This window comes from Hoplias malabaricus, chromosome 2 (assembly GCF_029633855.1).
Source record: "Hoplias malabaricus isolate fHopMal1 chromosome 2, fHopMal1.hap1, whole genome shotgun sequence".
Taxonomy (NCBI): Eukaryota; Metazoa; Chordata; class Actinopteri; order Characiformes; family Erythrinidae; genus Hoplias; species Hoplias malabaricus.
The window spans coordinates 54,687,113-54,709,899 of record NC_089801.1 but is presented as its reverse complement, the minus strand read 5'-3'; the positions used below and the strand labels follow the sequence as shown (position 1 = coordinate 54,709,899).

Genomic DNA, 22,787 nt, shown 5'->3' with positions numbered 1-22,787 from the left:
AGATGCTCTGCTCTGTACTTTCATGAAGAGAGGTGGCTGACCTTGCTTGCCATGCCCGGGGGATGGCAGGATGACAGGGAACCAATTACCAGCTGCCTTATTGGATAGGATGGATGGGGCTGGAATGGGAAGGGGGCATGATCTGAAATGCCGCAAACCCGGCGAGTCATTTTCGCTTCGCAAACAAATAAGCAACAGCATCCCTTTTTAATTTCCACGCCTGTCACCGTCTGCTGGTTTATTTATTTCTTTTAACGAGACGCCTCATAATCCACAGCCAGTGCACCATTCCAGTCATCTGTGTGTGTGTGTGTGTGTGTGTGTGTGTGTGTGGTCTCGCTCACTCACTCTCTCACATACACACAAGCGCACACACATTTTTTGGTATTTTGGGGGTTGTTGTGAGTTTAAGAAGCTCAGACGAGAATACGTGACATGCCAGAGATGGCCACCCGCTCGCTTAATGGCTGTGACGGTGACAGGCAGGGAGTTTTTAGGTGGCATGGTGGGGTTTTTCTGCCACCCCTCGGGGTCCTAATGGCACTGTCAGGAAGCTTCGTGGATGCCCGTCAGAAATCTCAGCAGTCGTGCCGTGCCTGTCACCTCCCCTTACACCCAGTCTCAGCAGATGTAGGGGGGAGATTAATGTTGTATAGCCCAGAGAAAGAGAGAAGGAAGGAAGGAAGGGGGTGGGGTGGGGCGGGGGGTGGTGGGGCAGTCAGGCCCCACAAGTTATCATCTGCCTCATGTAACCGCTCGCCTCGAAACTGTGAAAAGCAGGAGAGGCGTAAAAATGTTTGCTATCTGTTCTAAGGGGTGTCTCCCCTCCTCCACTTGCTCTGCTCCTTCCCTTCCCTCTATCACACTTGCGTGCCTGCCTCAATTTTTTGCTCCATCCTTTCGCACATTCTCACAGACTGTCTCGCTGTGCCGAGGGTTTTAATTTACAGCACGATTGCCTCCTCTTAAATCAATATTTAAGGCCCCTTTGATGCTTTAGCTGCGTCAGTAGCACTGGCTTCAATTTGGTCCCATTTATATTTCCATTCTCCATCTCAAAGGACAAGCGCTTGATGATAATGCCATTCTGTCAGGCCGCTATAAGTGCCTGTCTTGATCAAGTGGTATTGACTGCTAAATTGCTCGGAATGAAATGAGCACATGTCAGAGCTTGTGCTGAGAGATTTAAGAGTGATATCTTTTATTATTTCTCGCACCCCAACCCCCCCCCCCCCTCCCCCCAAACAACCATTTCGTGCGACCATACAACTGCCCTTTTTCCCCCCCTGCCTCGACCCCTGTGCAACCCCACTCCCTAGGACGGATTTCCAAATGTCACTATCGCAGCTCGGCTAATGTTCATGAAAGAAACATACCCTATCAGGAAGCCGTGCAGAGATGTCTTTAAATTGTGTCGACATCTGAACCTTCTCCCTGCAGTTTTTCGGCTCTGTGCGCTTGTAGCCTTCGCTAACTCAGCTGAGATCATGAGGGGGTAGGGGGATGGTGTTCTACAGCTACTGTATGCCCTGCTGCTTCTGTGGCATGTGCCCCTGTCAGAATAACTCATTGTCTCTTTCTCTAACCTCCCTCCCCATCCCTCTCCCCCTCCCCACCATTACTCGCCCACCTTCTTCAGGTTGAGATTAAGATGAAGAAGACGGAAGCTATCCGGTGGGAGAAGCTGGAAGGAGAAGGCACCCTCCCCAACGTGAAACACTTTGCTCCTGCTCCAAGTCAGTATCAAAAGCACATATTTGCTTTTCGCAAGTAAAGTCGAGCTGGCAATTTCCCACGTCTCATTACACCAACCTGTCTGTCTGAGGCTGCTCCCTGATTTCCCCTCTTCCCTCTGTTCTTCCCTTCCTTCTGTTTTCAGGCCAGTACCCGTCATCCTCCCACTACACCCGCAACTGGGACAAATTGGTGGGCGATATTAAGGAGGAAGAGAAGAACGAGAAGCTAGAGGGAGATGCAGCACTGAACCAGCTGTTCCAGCAGATCTACTCAGACGGCTCCGATGAGGTCAAGCGGGCCATGAACAAGTCTTTCGTAAGTTCTTAGTTGGAAGTTTCTCTCACTTGATGTAGTAACAGAAGAAAGTCTTCTAATGCTAGTAGACAATAACGAGTTTCTTTTAATAAGGTTCTCATATTAGCATGAGATCCAAATATATGTGAACCACCATGTGTTTTTTCAATCTGGACACACTATCTGTTTGATAATAATAATGGTGGCAAATAATTGATGTAATTTCACTTTTTTATTTATTTTTGAATATTTAAAATATTTAAGCATCGTCTGAGGCATCAGTCAAAATATTTGTAACTTTCTTTAAATTAATTAAATATATAATATTTATATATTTTTTTTAAAATGGAGATTCATATGTTTCTTTGGACAGTTACAGTTTGTAGACATATTTAAAGATTACAGTAATTCCTCTTAAAATGACATTTGAGCCTTAAGCTCTTGTTCCTGAGACCTTTTTCTGCCAAAAAAAAAAAAAAGTCAAATCTTCTGCCTACATTTTTAATGAAACTTGCATGTGAGGGATCTGGAACGACAGGCTGGGACATTACCCTCCAGACCAAATTATTACGATTTAATGAACATTAAGTAGAATATGACGAGCATATTTGCGATCACTGAGAAGAGCTTTGCTCAACTCCCTCTGGGAAAATGAAAATTAATTTATGTGCTGGTCCAATTCTATCACTCTCTCTTGCTTTATTTATGAAAAATCCATATATTTCTGAAAATAAAAATCGTAATTCTTCTGACTAATACGTCACAAACATTTTATTTCTAATGTGTTGCATCCATATGTTGTAGGTGCTTTATAACCGGAGAATCTTTAATCATGTCTTTTCTTCAATCTCTACACAGATGGAATCTGGTGGCACCGTTCTCAGCACTAACTGGACAGATGTGGGAAAACGGAAAGTAGACGTGAATCCCCCGGACGATATGGAATGGAAGCAATATTAATGGAACGATGAATGACCACATCGACTGTTCCCACCACATGGCCCTCTCCTTCCTTCTATTCTATCTTGCCTTATTAACATATGGCCAGTTTTTCAGACACAGGCTTAAACTTAGGCCAAAAGAGTAAAGGATTCCATACAGTTGTTGGTCTCTTGACATTCACAGAAGGTGAATTTTTAAATGGAAAAAAATTGACTGTGTCTAAGAACCTGTGCCTAAATGTTGTAGAGGCATCACACTTGTATTCATGGACACAATTTCTTGGCAAGTTTCAACAGTTTACATCAGTGGTCACCAGTCCTGGTCCTGGTCCTGTAGGTATACATTCCAGCAGAATGTACTTACGATACAATAGAATACCGTACAGCAACACCCACACGACTTGATTAACTTCTGAAAACGACTTCAACTTGTTTAAACTCTGGTACCAGATTGACATACAATTTGCTGAAAAAACGTCTTATTTCTTTCATTTTTCAGCTGGGTTCATTTGTAAGATCCGTGGTCCAATTTCTCATGTTTCACCCCAGACATTCCTATTAAGAGATCAACATGCAAGGTTCAAATTCAAAGACAGGTTGGAACTAAACACTGCAGGAAAGGAGATCTGTGGGACCAGCTGTGGTGACTACTGGTCTAAAGTGTGGAGACTGGCTGAATTAAATTTGAACATCTCTTACTTTAAAACAGATCTGTATGTTTTATATATAAATAAATAAATAAATAAAGAATTTTTTGTCATATTTGGATCTTCTGTTCAGTGAACTACAATCTCACTAAGGTTTTCACCTTAAGCACCTGTGCCTCATACATTGTCACCATTTTTATGGTGTATTTGAGGAGTCGTGCTTTCCTGAATATGATTACACATATTGTAAATAAACTTTGTCTCAAAACATCTGGTGATGTGTCCTTTATATGACTGTTCATAAAGACCCCTTGAATACAAAGTTAACAGAGAGTACTTTTTTTTCAGCCAAATGTTTATTATTTGGCATAACAGTGAAGATGAGAACTACATAATCCCATTGAATCAGAAGTCAATATTCTCAGTATAACAGCAGCAGCAAATTCATGTTCTGTACTCTTCCAATCGCAAATTCAATGACTTCAGAGTATCCACATTTGTTCAGTAACCCAGGGTTACCTCAGCCATTGGAACTGAGTTACAAAGCACTCTCTTGGTCCTCAGGTCTTTTGACAAGCCACTAGTGACCATTAGTGTGCCACTGAAGGTACGTTTTCAAGAAAGCCAATTAACTATATCTGTCTTTCAGTCAGTAATATTAATACACATCAACAACAGCACATCAATTAACTTCATAAACTTTAGTTGTGAAGTTGTCACTAATAAAGAACAACTTTATTAGTGACATAAAAAAAGGGGGGGGGGCTTAATTTATAAAACAAAAGAGCCTTGTTTATACTGTGGTAGATTGAGGGATATTGGTGGTACATCTAATGAACAAACTCTCCATGCTGAGAACCCCTGCACTGCCACACATCTCATTTAATTAGAGAGAAAGACCACCCTTTATCATTAATCACTAAGGTTTTTTGTAGAAAACAGCAGTTTTTGAAAACTGTTTTACTCCCTACTTTTCCCTCCTAAAACACTAGAACAGCATGACTTGGAAAAAGGGGCTAATTTGTTCTTCTGTTTCAAATAAATGCAGAGTCTATTCTGTAGCTTGTACAGATACTGAATCTCATAGCTTCCTCCACCCTAAGTAGTGCACAGTGTAGGTCAGAAAGTTGTTTCTGCAATCAAATAATGCACTGTATGTTGAAAAGATATTGGGTTTTGAGATTCCCATAACCCTGTCAAACATTAAGTACACAATTTGGGTATAGTAGTAATAATTGTATAGTCTGTAAAGTGCACTAGATACGAAGTAGGATGCTTTTTGGGATAGAGCGTATTATTTATATTATGTGCAATGAAGTAAAGAAACAAATACAACATTGGCACTTTTCCTTGCTTGATTCCCTGTAGTGTGTTTCAGAGGCAATGGTAATTGTCCCTCAAAGTCTTCCACCTCTTCATACATTCAGTGACATCCAAAACAATGCCTGTGCCAGATAGTGTTTATCCACCAAAAGAACTCTCGTTCTTAAACGCTTCCATTCCTGATTCTTTGAACCTTGGTGCTCTCCAGCGAACCGCCCCGCCTTTCCATCAGTTTAGATGGGAACCAAGGATGCGTCATCAGCAGGGAGTCTTGCTGTGGCTGAATACAGCACCACAACAGTAGATAAATGGGCTTTGTTTATTCTGTGTTTATAGCAGGTTCGGGTCAGACTGAGATATGATACAATTTGAGATGTGACAAGTTCTGAGCTGTTCTGTTGATGGAAAATCAGAAATAAAATAGCCAAACCCCCTCTCATCATGCGAAACTGATTCACAGTGTATTTCAAGTTTTTTTTTTTTTTTAATTAAGACAAATTACTTATTCTACCTTTAAAGTAATAGGCCCTAAAACCAGCTGTTCTGAACAGGGCTGTTTAGACAAGGGGATTACACTGCTGTGTTGTTTGATCCTTGTGGGACTTCGACCAAAGAATGCTTCAGGTGTTTCATTAAGACCCCATTCGTTTCCTACTAGATATATCGGCAACACAGTAATACTTTATTAGGGTGACCAGACGTCCTCTTTTATCCAGACATGCCCTCTTTAGACTTAAAAAATGTCCGGGCGGAATTTCACAAATGTCCGGGATTTTGTTTTTCTAGAGCTTACATAGAATTTGGAGAAGCGTTTCGTTCACAAACCAGTCCCGCCCTCTCCTACTCCGATTGGTTCGCTTGAGTGAGAAGGGGGCGTGGTGAAGTAGCCTACAATCTTCTGATTGGACGGTCTGACTGTAGAGCTACCGTTATTGGTTGAGAACCTTCTCTGTGAAGATTTAATTGGTCAGTCTGCACGTCAGTAGTCTTTGTTTACGTCAGGCAAAGCTCCTGTACCTACCCTCGTCTCGAGCAGCTATGCCGAAACGTAAAATGTTCTCGGATAAATTAAAAAAGAAATTCCCATGTTTTGTGTATAAATAAGGGTGTAAAGGACCTAAAAGCACACATAGGTTCAGCTAAGCATACAACGGCAGCGAGGGGTGTGACCTTATCACCCCCCGGAGTCGTGTCCTCTTTTTCACCATCTCAGATCTAGTCACCCTAACTTCAGTTTTAGCACCAGTTTTGGCTTTTGCTCAGTGTCCATAAAGGCTCCCATTTTAAATTAATGTTCAAAATGTTACAAAGAAATTAAGCTGCCCTTTCCATTTATCAGTTTCATGCTCGAATTTATCATTCCACCTTAAATTGTGTCGCTGTTACCTAGCGGCGCCATTACCGCACCATTTAAGGTGGAATGGAAAATATTGTGAAAGGAAACCGATTTCAGCTGTGTTCAGTTGTGTGTGATAAAGACTTACTTTAATTCCTGCACATTCTTTAGTAAGAAAAGTTGTAGTGACGGAGTAAACACTGAATTATTTTCACACGAAACACTTAAACGCTCGTAAATTAGCGAGCTGGACAGCAGACGAGGGGCGTGGTTATGGAAAAAAGGCCACGCCCTTTATAAACTGAAACACTGCTACTGAACTCTGGGAGATGTAGGAATCAAGCTTTGCAGGTTCTGGAAGAAAACACATTGCAAATCTCCAGAACCTTAGTACAGAATATGATCTTTCTTCTGGGTCTTAAATTAGAGAGATAGAAAATGGATCACGATTGTTTGTCAATATGCCTAATTCTCTGTTTAAAAATCCAGTGCTTTGCGTATGGAAAAAAATGTTATTTGTCTATTTGATGTTGTTTGGTAGTAGATTTGTTGCCAATTATTTCACAAATGATTATCCAAAATTTATATTCAGATTTGTTGTCTAGATATCTGTAATAGTCTATACAAACCTTAGTAATCTATTTGATTTTTATGGAAGCCCGTTTCTGCCACAATAATAAATAAGAGAAGAGCATGGCATTTTTATGTAGTATTTGGCTATTGAATCTGCTGACATCAGATGATATCAAAGATGTATTGTTATTGATTGCTTCACCAACAAGGCACTGTACACCTGAATCTTCCACGCTCTTTGGAGAAGTGTGACATCAAACTGTTAAGAGTGGGAGGAGATGTACAGCACAGTTTGTACTGTAAACAGCTCAAATGGCTCCTCTGAGAAAAAAAGATGGGGAGGGCGAGGAAAGGAAAACCTTTCTTTGATAACGGGTTAAATGATAAATTCATGGCACGCGTTCCATCTTTGAAGCTGATCAAACATAGAAGTTTTATGGCTGCAGTTTAACTCTAACAGTCATTTTCTCCCTTGCTTAAAGCTCCTCTACCAGACATCAAACGGAGCTCAGGCATTTGCATTAGAGCTAAGATCTCAGACCATGAAAGCAGTAAAAAAAAAAAAAAAATCTGTCTCGTTTATTAACCCCTAGTTATTTTCCTACTTATGAAAACAGTGTTTGGCATTCACCAGTGAAAGCAACAATGAAAACAACCAAAATGTAACAAATGTGTGATGCCTCTGCTATAGAAAAAGACCTTTATTACACTTTGGTTTTATGCAATGCACTTTAAAAGCAGCAATACAAGTCTAAGAACCAGCGTCAAATATCTTTTTTTATATCACACCAAAAGCAATATCCTTGGAAAATGGGCTAGTTTCAAAGCTATGAAGTTGATCTTCAATATCTCATGCAGGCATTTATGCTTTGTGCTGTTCAAAGCCTTGTGTTCTGCCCTCTGAAGGTTAGCAAATTATTACACTTATTTACATCAAAAGAATGAGGAAAAAGGATCCTTTTCTTTCCTCTATTTTTATACATTTGCTTTTCTATTCACTCAATGGAAGACAGTCTGTTGATTTTTAATAAACAATAGTGATATTTTTGATGCTGAGCAAACTTTTCTGACAAGCTGAGACTGCATTATACATATAATTCAGCCACAGAGCTTTATATAAACTGGCAAGTACTGTCTTACAGTGTACTGCACATTTTCATGTTTTGCACCGTTCCCCAATGATAGTGACCTAGTTGTATGCAAACGTTTGAACACTCCTGGTCAAATGACAGTTTATTGATTTTTAGGTTGACACATCCTCATAAGGGAATAAACCATAATGTGGTGTATACACTCTGCAACTTTTAGAGCACAGTTCATATTTATTTGCTGAATTTAACATACTGTGGGAAGGTTTTTTTTTTTTTGCAGCAGGTATGAAACATAAAAAGTCGATATGATCAAGTATGCTCAATTTCTGCAAATAAACAGTAATTGTGCTGAAATGCAATCTCTTTAGAGCTTGTGTACTCATTTTGAATTCATATCAACACATGCCATTTAACCAAGGCCAGAAATACAAGGGTTACTGAATATTACCAGTTGTTGATTACTAAACAATGTTTTGGTGATCTGAATTAAGTACACTTCATTGTGATAAAAGCCCAGTTGCCAGGCTGTGTTGGAGGCTTCTTTTCTTTACAGGTGACTTCTCTGAGAAGATCTTAGACAATGCCCAGCATGCGAGCCATCCACCACTGACAGGGCATGATGACCCTGCAGACTACCCTGCAGCCACGGTAGTGGTAGGGATATGGGTGATACCCGCCCAGGGGTTCGCAGACACGCATACACTGTGTGTGGCTCCGACGGCACTCCGTACAGCACACGCCAGTGTGGTCCAGCATGGGGTCGAATGTCATGGTGCCCTCTTCACCCTCAATACGCTGGTGAAAAATCAGTGCAGGGGAAGAACATTAAGTATGTTAACAGATACAAACAAAAACATACAGCTAATTAAGATTTTGAACAAAGAGTCTGTTAAAAAAAAAAATAAAAACTTATTATACAAAGTTTATGGTCTCTTTCATTTGCACTGGATCAGGAACATGTAGTGGACATGTAATCACTAACAATAGCATGATTCATTTATTTCTTTATCTGTAAGCACAATCTCAGTGAATTCCAGGGGTACTGTGATACGATGCCATCTGCACAACAAGTCCAATCATGAAATTTTCTCGCTACTAAATATTCCACAGTCAACTGTCAGTGGTTTTATAGCAAAGTGGAAGTAATTGGGAACAACAGCAAATCAGCCACGAAGTGATAGGCTATAAAATGTGCACCCAACTTTCAGAAGAGTTAATCACTACAGACCTCCAGACTTCATGTGGCCTTCAGATTAGCTTCATTTGATGCAAAGCATGCTGCAACTGGACTCTAGAGCAATAGAAAAGTGTTCTTCTGAGTGTAAATCATGTTTCTTTTCTGGAAATCCAATGGACAAGTCTAGGTTTGGCAGTTGCCAAGAGAACGATACGCGTTTTGTGCCAAGTGTAAAATTTAGTGGAGGGGGGATTATGATGTGGGGTGGTTTTCAGGTGTTGGGCTTGGTCCCTAGTTCCAGTGAAGGGAACACTTAATGCTTCAGCATACCAAGAGATTTTGGACAATTTCATGCTCCCAACTTTGTGGAAACAGTTTTGGAAAGGCCACTTCCAATTCCAAGTGCACCAGTGCACAAAGCAAGGTCTGTAAACACTTGGATGTCCAGACCTCAACCCAATAGAACACCTTTGGGATCAATTAGAGTGGAGACTGCGCGCCAGGCCTATTCCAACATCAGTGTCTGACCTCCCAAAAGCGCTTCTGGAAGAAAAAAAAATCCCATAAACACTCTCCTAAACCTTGTGAAAAGCATTCCCAGAAGAGGTGAAGCTGTTATAGCTGCAAAGGGTGGGCCAATATCATACATAACCTGTGGATTTTTGGAAAAAAAAAATAAAAAAAAAAGCAAGTGTGCGAAAAAGCAGATGAGCGAATACTTTCGGAAATATATATATTTTTGGCATGGGTTTCCTCCGGGTGCATAAACTGATGTGGAAACCATGCTTTACTTAGAGGTTCTTTGTGACACCAATTTTTATTTTATTTATTATTTTTTTTTGACTGCACATTTCCATGGTGTGTGCAGGTGTTCAACTCCATTCTTTCCTTCCTGAAACTTAGATTGTAACAAATCTCGTCACTTCTGAGAGGTTTCTGATGGTGCGTGATGTGTTTGAGTTGTATGAAGTAAATATGTATGTGCCCCAGTTTCCTTTCTCCTTTGGTTTTTCAGTTTGAGAGAACAGAGGGGAGAGGGATTAGACTGGAAGACTGGATTTGGAGGGGGGGGGGGGGTGAGATGGAACGGAGAGGGAGAGAGCGAGGGATCTTTGTTGGTGGGGCGGGGTTTGAGGGGTCTTTGCTACACAATGGGGGCCAGAGTCAATAGCGGGATGCTGTCTGGGTTGAAAGGAGGCCCGTGAGAATAGACTAAGGGCAACAAGCATGGCCTCCTGCACTGACCCCAACATCTGTTGCTGCTCACACAGCTGCGCATGTCGCCCGGTGTTATTTCACAATAAGGGTGTCCACTTACATAAAATGACATGCATGTTCAATGATCAGCTAATAGTGAGCACAACATTGTTTCGGTTAAAGACAAACATTCCATGTTTTAAACATGCTTGTTCAAAACCAAACCTCAAGCAAGCAAGATAAAAAGATACGAGGGTGATGATAGATGTAAATACAACTCCTAATCACTTCATCATTATATAACTCTGTGTTATGGCTAAGAAATGCAGTACTGTTTGCAATACAGTGACGACAACACTATTCAGTACTACAGAGACAGTGAGTGGAAACCCTAGCACCTGGAGGAAACCTACACAGATACAGGCAGAACACACCGAACTCCACACAGTGAATGAGCGGAGGTAAGGATCAACCCAGGATGCCAAGACACTGGTGCTGTGTGGCATTGACCCAACCTGTAATGCTACTGTGCCCCTCATTTCTGGTCTTAATACTAAGCTAAATGTGATTCACAATAATAACTTAAACACATTATGCCACATTAGATCAGTTCCTGACGTCCCAACCTATTGGACTATGTCCAATTAGATACCACACAGAGCTTTTACAAAACAAAAGGGTTAGACTTGTGAAACTTTCTTAAAAAGTTTGAATATTACAATTTTTGGGACTTATAATTTAGCCCGGGAGCTGCAATAAAAAAAACGAAGAAGCAGAACGTCTTGGATGATTGACCGCATATGAGCTAAGGAAAATGGGGAAGATTGATTTTTTTTTAACTGCCATTTGAAAGATGGCAGAGAGAGAATAAACACAGACTATGTGCTAAATATAGCTGAAAAAATGTGTTCATTGGTGTACACTTGATGTAGACAAATATGGACTGGAGAGCTCGACACAGATGTTGGGCTTTGAATTGACAGTGCTGATATGCTGGCGCTCCACAATCAAGCCTTGGGGGTCAGGGTGATTATGATTGGAATGGACAGTTCCTCCAAATGGATATGCAAGTTTTTATTGAAATTGCGCTGTATTACTGCCATGTTAAGTATGGCTGCAGGCAGTACAGCCACAGCCATGTTACAACTGTCAATCACGCAGTGGTGCTTATTTAAATCCCATGTGACTTATGTAAGTTAATTCATTTAAACATCTCTCTCTCTCTCATATTCCCATCCTCTCCCTCTCACTCTCTCCCTCCCTCCCTCCCTCTTTCTCCCTCAGTCTATACAAAGCGGTTCTAGCATGGTGCGGATAAGCCAGGCATAGCCTTGGGCAATAGCTCAGTGGCAGGTATCTGAATGGCACTCACATGGTAAGGGTTCTCGGGGTTGTACGGAGGCTCCTCTTCCTCATTTTCTTCGGCCTGTCGTCTGGCCCTGGGTACGGATCTCTTCTTCTGACCACCTGGAGGGATGAAGCCCAAAAGATTCATGCAGAACAGCAGCGGTACGTGTCAAAAGTGACAGCCTAACTAGGCTGATCAAGGCCAGCTCCTGAGATCTCTCACCCTGAAGACTATCGTTATTGACAAAGAGCTAATCCTACACATGAAGCCAGCTTCTCTCTTTATGCTAATGTCAATGTCAAGGTCCTTCTGCTAAGAGCTTTCTATAATCTCCCTGCTAGGGTGGAAAACATATATATCATGGGTTAATCACTATCACAATGCTTGCTTTGCACTGGAAATACTGATATTGCCAGTGCAATATACATATCACAGACAGCAATACAGGTCACATGCAAATTAGGCTAGGCTTTCGTGCTATTCAAGTTATCCAACAAAAGTAAACGACTAAAGAAATTCTACAAGTGTGAATGAATTAATGTGATTAGTTAAAAGGGAATGGGCAGAGATTTTCAAATACCATGCCATACACTGGTTAAAAAAAAAAGCCTAGACCATCATGTTCGCCTGCTCCGACTGCCAGAAATCTGATATTACTTGGAAATTGCTGGAATTCCCTTCTATAAACCTACTTTTATGACAATGATAAAAATTACAGGATAATGCCACTCTGTGCCTCTGAGGAAACTGTAGAATTCTCTGCTGCCTCTGAGGCAGATTCTGAAGAAGTACATTCCTGCTTACTTAAGTCATGACTGCTGCCTCTGAAGGAGCTACAGCATGTTATACAATAATGCCCTGCTGCCTCTAAGGAACAGAACCTTATTGTATGTCATCATGCAGCTTCTTCAGAGGCAGCAGTCATAAATCATGTATGCAAAATATACTTCTTTAGAATCTGTCCGAGAGGCAGCAGAGCATTCAGCAGCTCCCTCCAAGTAACATAGTTAAAATATTCTGTTGCTTCTACCATGTAAAAAAGTAGGTTTATAAAAGGGAATTCCAACAATTACCAAGTAAAACTAGATGTTAAAACATTTCTGTGAGGAATTGATGGCATTCAGCCACACAAATATAAGTCAGGTCAGATGCTAATGTTGGAGGATTAGTTCTGGATCACAAAATCTACCCCCCTCCAATGTATTGGATGGATGTTTATCACTCCAGGGAACACTCCACAGCTCAGTGTTGGGAGGGATATATACATTGAAGGATCTCCGGGTGGCACGGAGGTGCAGCAGGTCGTGTCTCAGTCACAGAGCTCCAGGGACCTGGAGGTTGTGGGTTCCAGTATCGCTCCGGGTGACTGTCTGCTCCGGTTTCCTCCCACAGTCCAAAAATACATGTTGGTAGGTGGATTGGTGACTCAAAAGTGTCCGAAGTTGTGAGTGAATGTGTGAGTGTGTGTGTTGCCCTGTGGAAGACTGGCGCCCCCTCCAGGGTGTGTTCCTGCCTTGCGCCCAATGATTCCAGGTAGGCTCTGGACCCACTGCGACCCTGAACTGGATAAGTGCTTACAGATAATGAATGAATGATAAGAGACTCCTCCTCGAACTTGGCAGGCATGATCTCATCCTCCTGTAAGCTTGGGATGGCTACATGACCCCATCTTGAATATATATGGCTGCCCTTTACTGTAGACTGGGATACATCAGTGACACTACCCTTTCCTTCTCTTTAAAGACTGATTTTTTAATTCCAACCCTATGTTTTCTCTAGGCTCTGAGCACGACATGGCCTCTGAGTGAATGCAGTTTTTGAAGAGTCAAACACATGCACCGTTGTTTCAGCTGGCCTGTTTTCAAGCAATTAACCTTGCATGCCTAATAGCCTCAGCTCAATTATGGCGCACGATGCAGACTGATGAAATTTAACACCGTTGTCTTGTAATTTGCGTTATGAGCTTGTGACTAGACTGCCCGTTAAATATTTATAGACCTGGCGTAATGTGGTCAGGTGACCTGGGGGCACTGAAGGGTACAATTAAAATGCCCTGTGATAAGACCTCCCCAGTTTTCTGTTCTCAGGATTAAAGATAGGCCCTGCAATGCCTGAAAGCTGAGGACAATCAGGGAAGTTACATATATTGTAGCTGTTGGGACAAAACTCCTTCTCCGTATACCATCATTTTTTATTTTTCGTCTTTTACATTCATGATGAATTGGCCAATAGAAATGCTCCAAAATGGAGCTTGGAAATAGGTCTTCCCTCATATTTCTCATTCGACTGTAAAAGGAGCAGCCATTCTGGTGATACAAGGGTTTATGACATAGACAAATGTAAAAAGTAAGGATATCAATGGGATATTAAGTCTACCATTGGGGTAGGTGGGACGCAGCCAGAAGATGGGCAGGTCTCCACAGAGGTCCAGGATTTTGGAGCTGAGGAAGCTGCTGTCCTTGAGGGGCTGATCAGCAGCGACCCAGATAAGAGACTCCTCCTCGAACTTGGCAGGCATGATCTCATCCTCCTGAGGGAATCCAAATATACATTTGATTAATTGCACTTTTGTCTCTCTCAGTCAAGGTGTCTCCCCATCTACACTCCAGTAAAAAAACTGATTCCTGAGTGACATTGCTGCTTTAAAAGAAGACCTGGGTCAAAATGAAAAATGTAACCACAGTTGTAACTGCTTACAATCATGTCTAGAGTGCAGATTTCTGGTTTAAAGACTAAGGAACACACACTCTGATGGCATATCTAGAAAGTGAGAAAACTTCTTTGGGGTGGACAGGCTTTATTACTTATTTATTTGTTTATTTATATATATTTTAAATTATGTAGGCCAGTAGATTGCAGAAACTAGCATTATAGCAACACTGGGTAGTATTATTACCTGAAAGTAACGGCTTAAAAACTATGGTTATGCTCCACTGATCTGTGATATGAAGAATATAGCCTCTGTCATTGCTAATCTGGGCTCAGCACTACAGAAAACTCACTATGAAACATATGGGGGTGGACAGGCAAATATCACCCCTTCCTCTCCCCTCCATCTTGATTTCAGGACAGTGCTTTAAAATTGAAATAAACTCTACAACTGCAGAGGGAGCTCATGAGTGGAAAAAACTATTTGCCTAGTCTTGCCCTAAAACAGGGAAGCAGAAAAGTTAATGGCAACTGTAAGTTATTCAGAGTTATCAAGGTATCTTGTGATCTAAATAAATTAACTTACTTTAGACTTTTTCCATGGCTCTGCAATTACAGATACAACCATTGTTATTTATTTTTACAATTTTTTGGCAGCTAAGGAGCTAAGGTAAGGTATTTAATGAAAGCTTGGTTGTTTTTATTAGCCTGTAGATGCTAGCAAGCTAGCAATCAGGACTGGTGGACACTACAGACATTCCTTGTGGTTATTTGATATGTTTACATAATGAATGCTGAGACTTGAAGTGAGAACACTGGTGAACAAAATCCTGAAATAATGAAAAATAAAATGGTGAATTCTGGCAAACCAGTGAAGCTGAGGTACGCAATGTTGTGCTATATATAACAGTGCCTAACAAATCTACAAAACTCTTACCTAAACAGATATAAGTATGACTAAACTCGTTTAAATAGGCATAAACCAGTCATGCTTTATAGTAATCCCCACAAGTTTGAAAAAACAAAGTTTCATGTTGCTAACAATGCCCCCCCGCCTCAAGTAGCATTATAAAAATGACCTCATACTAATTGGTGACTGTCAGGTTCTGTTAATTATTAGCCATATTAATGTGTTTGGGTGCATTAAGGAAGCCATGATTTGCACAAAGGGGGGATTTAGCTTTGACCATCACATAACAGTTCTTTGCTGCCATCTTGAAGGTCCAAAATGAATGTTCCACACAGCAACGTTAAAGCAGTGTTAGTTGCTCACAATGAGCGTTTCTCATCCATTTCATACTCTCCCCAGCAGCAGCACACATAAAGCTCTAAAATGCTGCAAGGCATTGCTGTTGACAGGACCACCCTTATCTGCACGGCCCAGCACGTCGTCAAAACACACACACGCTGCATGAATATTCAAGTGGCCATTTGCATTAAATCGTTTAAAAATGGATCGGCGCGCTTGAAAGAATTTTGCTCGGCAGTGAACAACTTCACAGTCACGGCCATTGCAAAAAAAAAAAAAAAAACGCCGTCTTTAAATGTGCAATGCAAAATGAATGCTGCAGCTGTTAGGTGAGGGGGGCATCAGCACTCTAATTTGGAGATTGGTCTTGGCAGCACTCCCACAGAAAAAGGGTGTTGGGGAAAAGAGGGAGGGAAAGAGAGAGAGAAAGAGAGAGGGAAAGATATAGAGAGAGCCATGAGCTCCTTTTTGTAGGGGTCTCCTGAGCGGTGGACTTGTTCATGTTTGAAACCGGATGGAAGCGCCTCGGGCAGAATCACTAGCTGCCGATTCTCTGGTGCACTGTGCCAAGAGCTATAGCCGCGTGCACACTCAATCACTTCAATTTGTTCTCATGTCTCTTTCACCCAGAAAATAAAATCCGCATGGAACACGAAGGCATGGAAATCCAAACCCATTACTGGACCAGCCTTTCTTGGGGCTGTAGGCCTTTTTTTTTTTCTTTTTTTTTTTTTTTTTTTTGATCTTACAAGCATGAATACCCAAGTCATTCTCATTTGGGCAAACTGGCACACATGGCTGTTATCTTCATAGGACGCCCAATGGCTGGAATTGCAGGAATTGCAATGCATGCTCCTGCTCCTGCTGTGATTCCCAGATTTGACCATAGCTCTACGGATTTGATGGCGAGGCTGGTGGTGGTGCAGGTGGTAGAAGGCTGTTCGAAAAACAAATCTCACATATTTTTGTGAACTGCATACCAAATGATGTCCTTCTTAGTAATTTTGGAGGCAAACCAGGAGACTGGGAAGAATATGGATAGAAAAAAACAAAGACCAAATGTATGGGAGCCTTTATAAGAAGCACAATGACTCTAATCATAGTAAAAACATGAACGGATGTAGTCATTTTAAAACCCTGGGAGTTTGATGGTGCTGGTGGAAGTGGTTGGAGGCCGTAACTCAAAGGTCCTTCATGAATCCCATTTCAAATGAAGTGCCACACTGTAATTTAGCTGAAAAACAAAAGTCCTATTTAGGTATGGGAATCTCTGAAGGAAACATAAGGGCTGTAATATATACTACTGTATTGCAGTCAGTCAGAGATTTGACCACAGTCTGGGAGGCTTATTTGAGGTAGTGATGGTGGTAGTGATGTTATATGAGCTCAGACATTCTTCATGAATTCCATTCCAAATGAAGTCCCTGACTGCAGTTTGAACAGAACCCCCCAAACTCAATTGCTGGAATTGTAACACATACACTTGCAGTTAACCACAGTTGGTCGGTTGATGGTGATGGTGCTAGTGGTGGAGGTGGGAGTCTGTTCTACAAACAGAACCCATACATTCTTTCTGAATTCCATTTCAAATGAAGTCCCTTGCTGCAATTTACAACGAAAATGAGAGATTCTACCATGGTGTGCAAGTCAGAGGCAGAATACGGTTAGAGGAAATCCAACATGTTTGTGAGAAATGTGACAGCTCTACTCACCAAGTCAAACATCAGTGACTCCTTGTTTAGAGTCTCCACTTCGGGGAGGTGACCTTTAGCCTGGGTCTTGATGTAGCATTTCTCCCCTCCAGCAAAGCGGATGCCAGTAATTCCCTGTTGCAGAAGAACACAGACTTTTTATGATATTCTCAGTTTTATTTTGTAAGTGTAAAAAGGTGCTTATATTCTTTTTTGTTTGTTTGTTTGTTTTGTGCTTGAGTTCTAGAAAACAACCATTGATTGCATATATGGGAAATAACCATGTTATTAGCATTATGTTGAGGTTCTTTACACTTAAAAAAAAAAGTCTTCACCACCCAAATTAAAACAAATTATTCTTTAAATAAGCCTCCACTGAGAGGTAATTGCTGACACATTCTTTAAAATTGAAAATGCTATAAGCACAAAGAGAACTACAGTCTATCTCTTTATGGCAATATGAATACATTACTGTTGTCCTATTGTCAATTGTGGGAGTTAATATTGTGCCAAACAAAGATACCACTATTTATTTATTAAATTGCTGGTTAAAACAGCCATTAAGTATTTCAGCCAGTTGTCTAGAGGTATTTCAGAGGGGACTGGATAAAGCATCTCATAAGGAAAGGGGAACTAAAAGGAAATCAAGAGGAGTTCCTCTTAATTTCCAAAACTGAAGATCCACAAATTACTGGAATATATGGAGAAAGTGGGACTCTCAACAACTGTGCAAAACTTGGTAACCATTAGATAAAAAGCACTTAAAACTATGGTCTTTAAGAGGCAGGAGATTATCAGTTTCCAATCTTGTTTCCGATCTAAAAATAATCCTCAGATGTTTGTCACACCTTCCAATGTGAGAAGAAAACTCACCACTATGGGGCTGAAAAGATGTGTAGATGTTAAGAAGATGTAACTGAGAAAACCTCTGAACACGCATTTGACCACTTTTCAAAACTGAACTTGAAAGTAAATCTGAAAATAATTGTCATTAAGGCCTCTGTGTCATTTTCTGTTAAATATTTACTACCTGATATTTCCCTTTTGAAAATGAATAATTTGTACTTAATGTCCATTTTGGAAGGTGACTTAATTTATGCAGCAATAAAAGCAGAGGGCTTACAATCTGGAAGTCGTGGACCTCAACAGCTTCATCATTTCCACTTCCTGTAGTGAATCTCTCCAAGTTGTTCAAGGTGTCGATCTCCATGGATCCATCCTCCACTTTGCCATTGATGCTCATGCTGTAGTGGACATTATAAACCTGCAGCAGACATGACATAGAATGAGACCAGGTGGTGTAGTATCATCATTATCACTGTATCAATAAAGTCTATCAAAATTACCATAAAGTTTAGTGTTTAAGAGTGTATAAACTACATATACGAGTCCTGGAGAAGCACATAAATAAGTGCATGATATTGTACTTTGTATCACTTGCAGTGTTCACAAGACTACGTAACATCAACATAACCCATAAATGCTTAGAAACACTTTTACAATAGTTGTCTCTGCTGCATGTGCCGCTTTGAAGTTGACATAAGACCTATGACAGGTGACACTGACTGGTTTATGACTTTAGGTTGTCAACATGCTTTCAGAGAGGAAATGACTTTATAGCTCACTTTAACATTAAACAACATTAGTACTGTGTGAAGATAAATACATTCATTCATTCATTATCTGTAACCCTTATCCAGTTCAGGGTCGCGGTGGGTCCAGAGCCTACCTGGAATCATTGGGCGCAAGGCGGGAATACACCCTGGAGGGGGCGCCAGTCCTTCACAGGACAACACACACACTCACACCTACGGACACTTTTGAGTCACCAATCCACCTACCGTGTGTTTTTGGACTGTGGGAGGAAACCGGAGCACCCGGAGGAAACCCACGCGGACACAGGGAGAACACAGCACACTCCTCACAGACAGTCACCTGGAGCGGGACTCAAACCCACAACCTCCAGGTCCCTGGAGCTGTGTGACTGTGACACTACCTGCTGCAGCACCCAAATAAAATAAAGCTTAAATAATTTATATTTAAAAAAACTATCCATTACAAATTGAGGTGTATTTTCACTTTATAACTGTAGTTTATATTAATTAAAATTTTATTTGTAGTTCTTATGCACATAGCTTTAGTTAATATTAATATAAAGTATTTTTAAAATAAATGTGCTACAATGGGTTCTTTGAGTCATGTCACAGAACAACCTCTTTTGGTTCCATATTGGTTTAAGAGGTGTTTAAGTGTGGAGAATCTGTTAAGGGTTTAAAAATCTACCTTATGCTTCCCTACCCATTTAAACATATTGGTAAAAACAGTTCCCTATGGAACCAAAAGTGGGTATATCTGTAGTTTACCTAAAAAAATCAACTTATGCATAGCTATAAGCCAAACTTATGCTTATTCTTTGTAGATATATTATAAAATGACCTTCTGGAAATCAACAAAACCTGTGGCCTGAGGTGTAATCTGTTTCAATGACACTGTATTCTTCTGGTGCTGTGAAAATTTCTATATTTATGAAGCTCAGCCCATGTTTCCTTTTCCACAGAGAGGTGACCTGTTTGTTGTTGCAGTGGGAGAAGGTGAATATATGGAGGAGGTATGAAGGAGCCCATTCATAGAAACCAGGCACCAATGTGATATTAGCAATCAGAAATACACATGAATTGTTTTTATACATATGAAACATAGTTCACAGAATATTGTGGTGGCATTGTGCAACAATTGGAGGCTATTAATAATAAAAACAAACCTAAATTAATTTGGAATATGCTTTATTTTTTGTTAGATGCACACATTTAGCACTTAAGCAGGAATGATTGTACTCTCCTAAAAAAAGGTGCCACAAGATCTTCCATGAACCATGTTTGCTTAAAAGGTATGTGCTCTAGGCGTCTGAAGTTTGAAGTTTCTTTGCCAATGTAACAGGTCTTTCTACAATATTTGCATCATAATGGAGGTCCTTTCTAGAACCTTCATTGAGTTTCTTTCCTTTCACACATCAATAATGGCAAAAATTGATTCTCCAAGGAACAATTCATTGGGGGGGTTCTTCGGGAAACAAAAAAATAACAAGGTAATGAGTAAACAAGGAACAAGTAAACAAGGAATGTCCATGGACGTTCAAAAATAGGTCTAAAAACAGTCCGTCAAGGATATGTTTTAAACGTCAATGGACGTCCAAAATTCATGTTAATAAGTCAGTTAAGTGGTGACCAATTAATAACGTCAGTGGACGTCCAAAACGCGTTTTAAACAATTCAGTTATTTCAGGACCAATTAATAACGTCGATGAACGTCCAAAATATGTCTCATAGTCGTCTTTTTGACGTCCGGATTTGGACGTCTTTCCAACTTTCATTTCAATTTTAAGAAAACGTTGATTAGACAGCAGTCATTACGTTATTTCAACGTTGAATCAACGGCTAAAGGTTTACTGGGAAAGCTGTTCTATGACATTCCACCTTAATTTTATGAGTGACAGTAACTAGAGAGGAAAAAACTTATAGTCAAATGCTTTTTAATTCTTTGTATAATGAATATTTAAACAGGAAATATTTGGAATGTTTTCCAGTCCCTAACCCTACAGCACTGCTTACTGCACACCTCTCGACCCTTGGGCTTCAGGTAGACCACCAGAGCGATGGTCCACTAAAGCAGTGGACTGTAGAAAATCTACTTGGCTACATATGAATTGCAGCATTACTTTATGGACTCTGACATGTCCACAGGAAGAACAACAGAGCTATAATATGAATAATAGAACTACAAAATGCACGTGACAAGGAAAGACATAGGTATGTGAAAGCCTCTCACGTGCTTGTCGTTGATGTTCCAGAAGTAGAAAGCTCCGATGGCTCCGAACAGCAGCAGCGCGGCTCCGGCGGTCAGCACCGCGACGCCAATCTTCAGCAGGCGTCCAGAGCTCGAGGGCTTCACGCTCACCGCCGCGTACGCCTGCGCACATTCACACCGTCCCAACTACTTATCAGTGGGCAAGAAGCACGCACGGGGCACGGGCAGGTGGGCAATTGTTCTACACGAACTACCGCTTATTAGAGGAACACACATCAAGTCTAGCATTAAAAGCCCAAAACAATGTGATCAAAACAGCCACGCCACATTACAGAAGTAAACAATCCTAACTGCAGGCGCGCGCCAAAGTTTGACCCCTGGTACAACTACACATCAACAGGGTCCTATAGGGCACACACTTCTACGAATTGAAACGGAGATCTACTGGTTTCTTTTCGCCAAAAGCACAAAGTGGTGCTTGCAATGGATTTTGTGTCGATTTCTGCACAAATAGTCGTTAGATCACCCCACTCTATAATTCCCAAAAACTTCTGACCTGACAGTACCTCAACAAAGAGCTGGAGGGGGAATTCTAACCCCGCATTAGTCTGTTCACAATGACTTACAGGGGGCATGAGCTGATGCAAGTCCTCAGGTCCCGCCAGGGCAATAGGGATCTTCTCCGAGGTCGCCTCCATAGCTGGACTCCTGTCTCACTGAGCACTTTTTTTTAGGAGAGAGAAGAAAAAAGAGTTGAGTGTGAGGAAAGAGGTGAGGGAGGGAGGTGAGGGAAGGACCTGCGCGGTGTAATATTACCGTGAGGGGAATGGAGAGAATGGGGAAACACAAGGTTATCTGACATTGTTGTACAGTTTCTTATTCGCTGAAGCAGCTTCGAATGAAGGTGGATGGTGACGGGTTCTCTCTCAGTAACGAGTTTTAATTGGTCTTAATTCCAGCAGTGAGCGTGTTAATGAAGTCGGGTTGTGCGCACAGTGGAGGGTACTCAGCAGAGAAGTGTTTACAGTCGCGGATAACTGAGATTTTACCCTTCATGTTTATCTTTCATTCTCCATTCCGCGCTCGTGGGTTTATGTCTCTTTTTATAAACGAATATAAGTCGTGTTTTCGTCGGAAGAAGTGACTGCCACACGCACGGGGTTGGTTTGGGGGGGGGCTCGTGTGTTTATGCGTCTTCTTTATAGTATTTCTGTTGGGATTAGTGCGGGAGAGTGAAGGATGAACATGAGTGGTAGAGAGAGAGAGAGAGAGAGAGAGAGAGAGAGAGAGGTGATGAGTGAAGGTGTATGAAAAAGGGGGGTTAGTTAAGATGTGTGTGTGTGTATGAGAGAGGGACAGAGAGAGAGAGAGAGAAAGAGAGGGACAGAGAGAGAGAGAGAGAGAGAGAGAGTGAAGGTGTATGTATGATAAAGGGGAGGTTAGTTAAAGTGTGTGTGTCTGAAAAAGAGAGAGAGATCGACCAGTGCAGGTGCGTGTATGAGAGAGAAAGAGAGAGTGAAGCTGAGTCAGTGTGAAAAAGAAAGAGAGCAGAGAAAGGGGAGGTGTGTGATGGCCCATGAGCGAGCAACGGGAAGAATTTGAATCGATGAGGTGGGCAGTTTTTCAACATTTTGAGGCATGAATGGCAACCCCACTTGGCCCTCCCTCTTCGACAGGTTATAAACCTGTGTGGACGAGAAATAAAAGGTGCTTCATTTGGATCAGGGTCC

At 41.3% G+C, this 22,787-nt stretch overlaps 2 protein-coding genes across 2 annotated transcripts in view; one reads left to right on the top strand and one right to left on the bottom strand.

Moving 5' to 3' along the window:
* sugt1 (SGT1 homolog, MIS12 kinetochore complex assembly cochaperone) overlaps positions 1–3,693 on the top strand; it is a 28,609-nt gene extending 24,916 nt beyond the window's left edge. The window contains exons 11-13 of the mRNA XM_066660274.1: positions 1,640–1,736; positions 1,880–2,052; positions 2,890–3,693. Coding sequence (XP_066516371.1) covers positions 1,640–1,736; positions 1,880–2,052; positions 2,890–2,991 — 372 coding nt within the window. The 3' untranslated portion in view covers positions 2,992–3,693. The remainder of the gene's footprint in view (positions 1–1,639; positions 1,737–1,879; positions 2,053–2,889) is intronic.
* A 3,965-nt stretch (positions 3,694–7,658) lies between these two features.
* Positions 7,659–21,757, bottom strand: cnmd (chondromodulin). The gene is made up of 7 exons (XM_066662030.1): positions 21,684–21,757; positions 21,079–21,219; positions 18,377–18,517; positions 17,275–17,388; positions 14,041–14,194; positions 11,689–11,783; positions 7,659–8,737 (listed from the first exon to the last, which is right to left on the bottom strand). Exons 1-7 carry the CDS (start codon positions 21,753–21,755, stop codon positions 8,516–8,518), a joined length of 939 nt encoding a protein of 312 aa, XP_066518127.1. The 5' UTR covers positions 21,756–21,757; the 3' UTR covers positions 7,659–8,515.
* Positions 21,758–22,787: the final 1,030 nt, after the last annotated feature.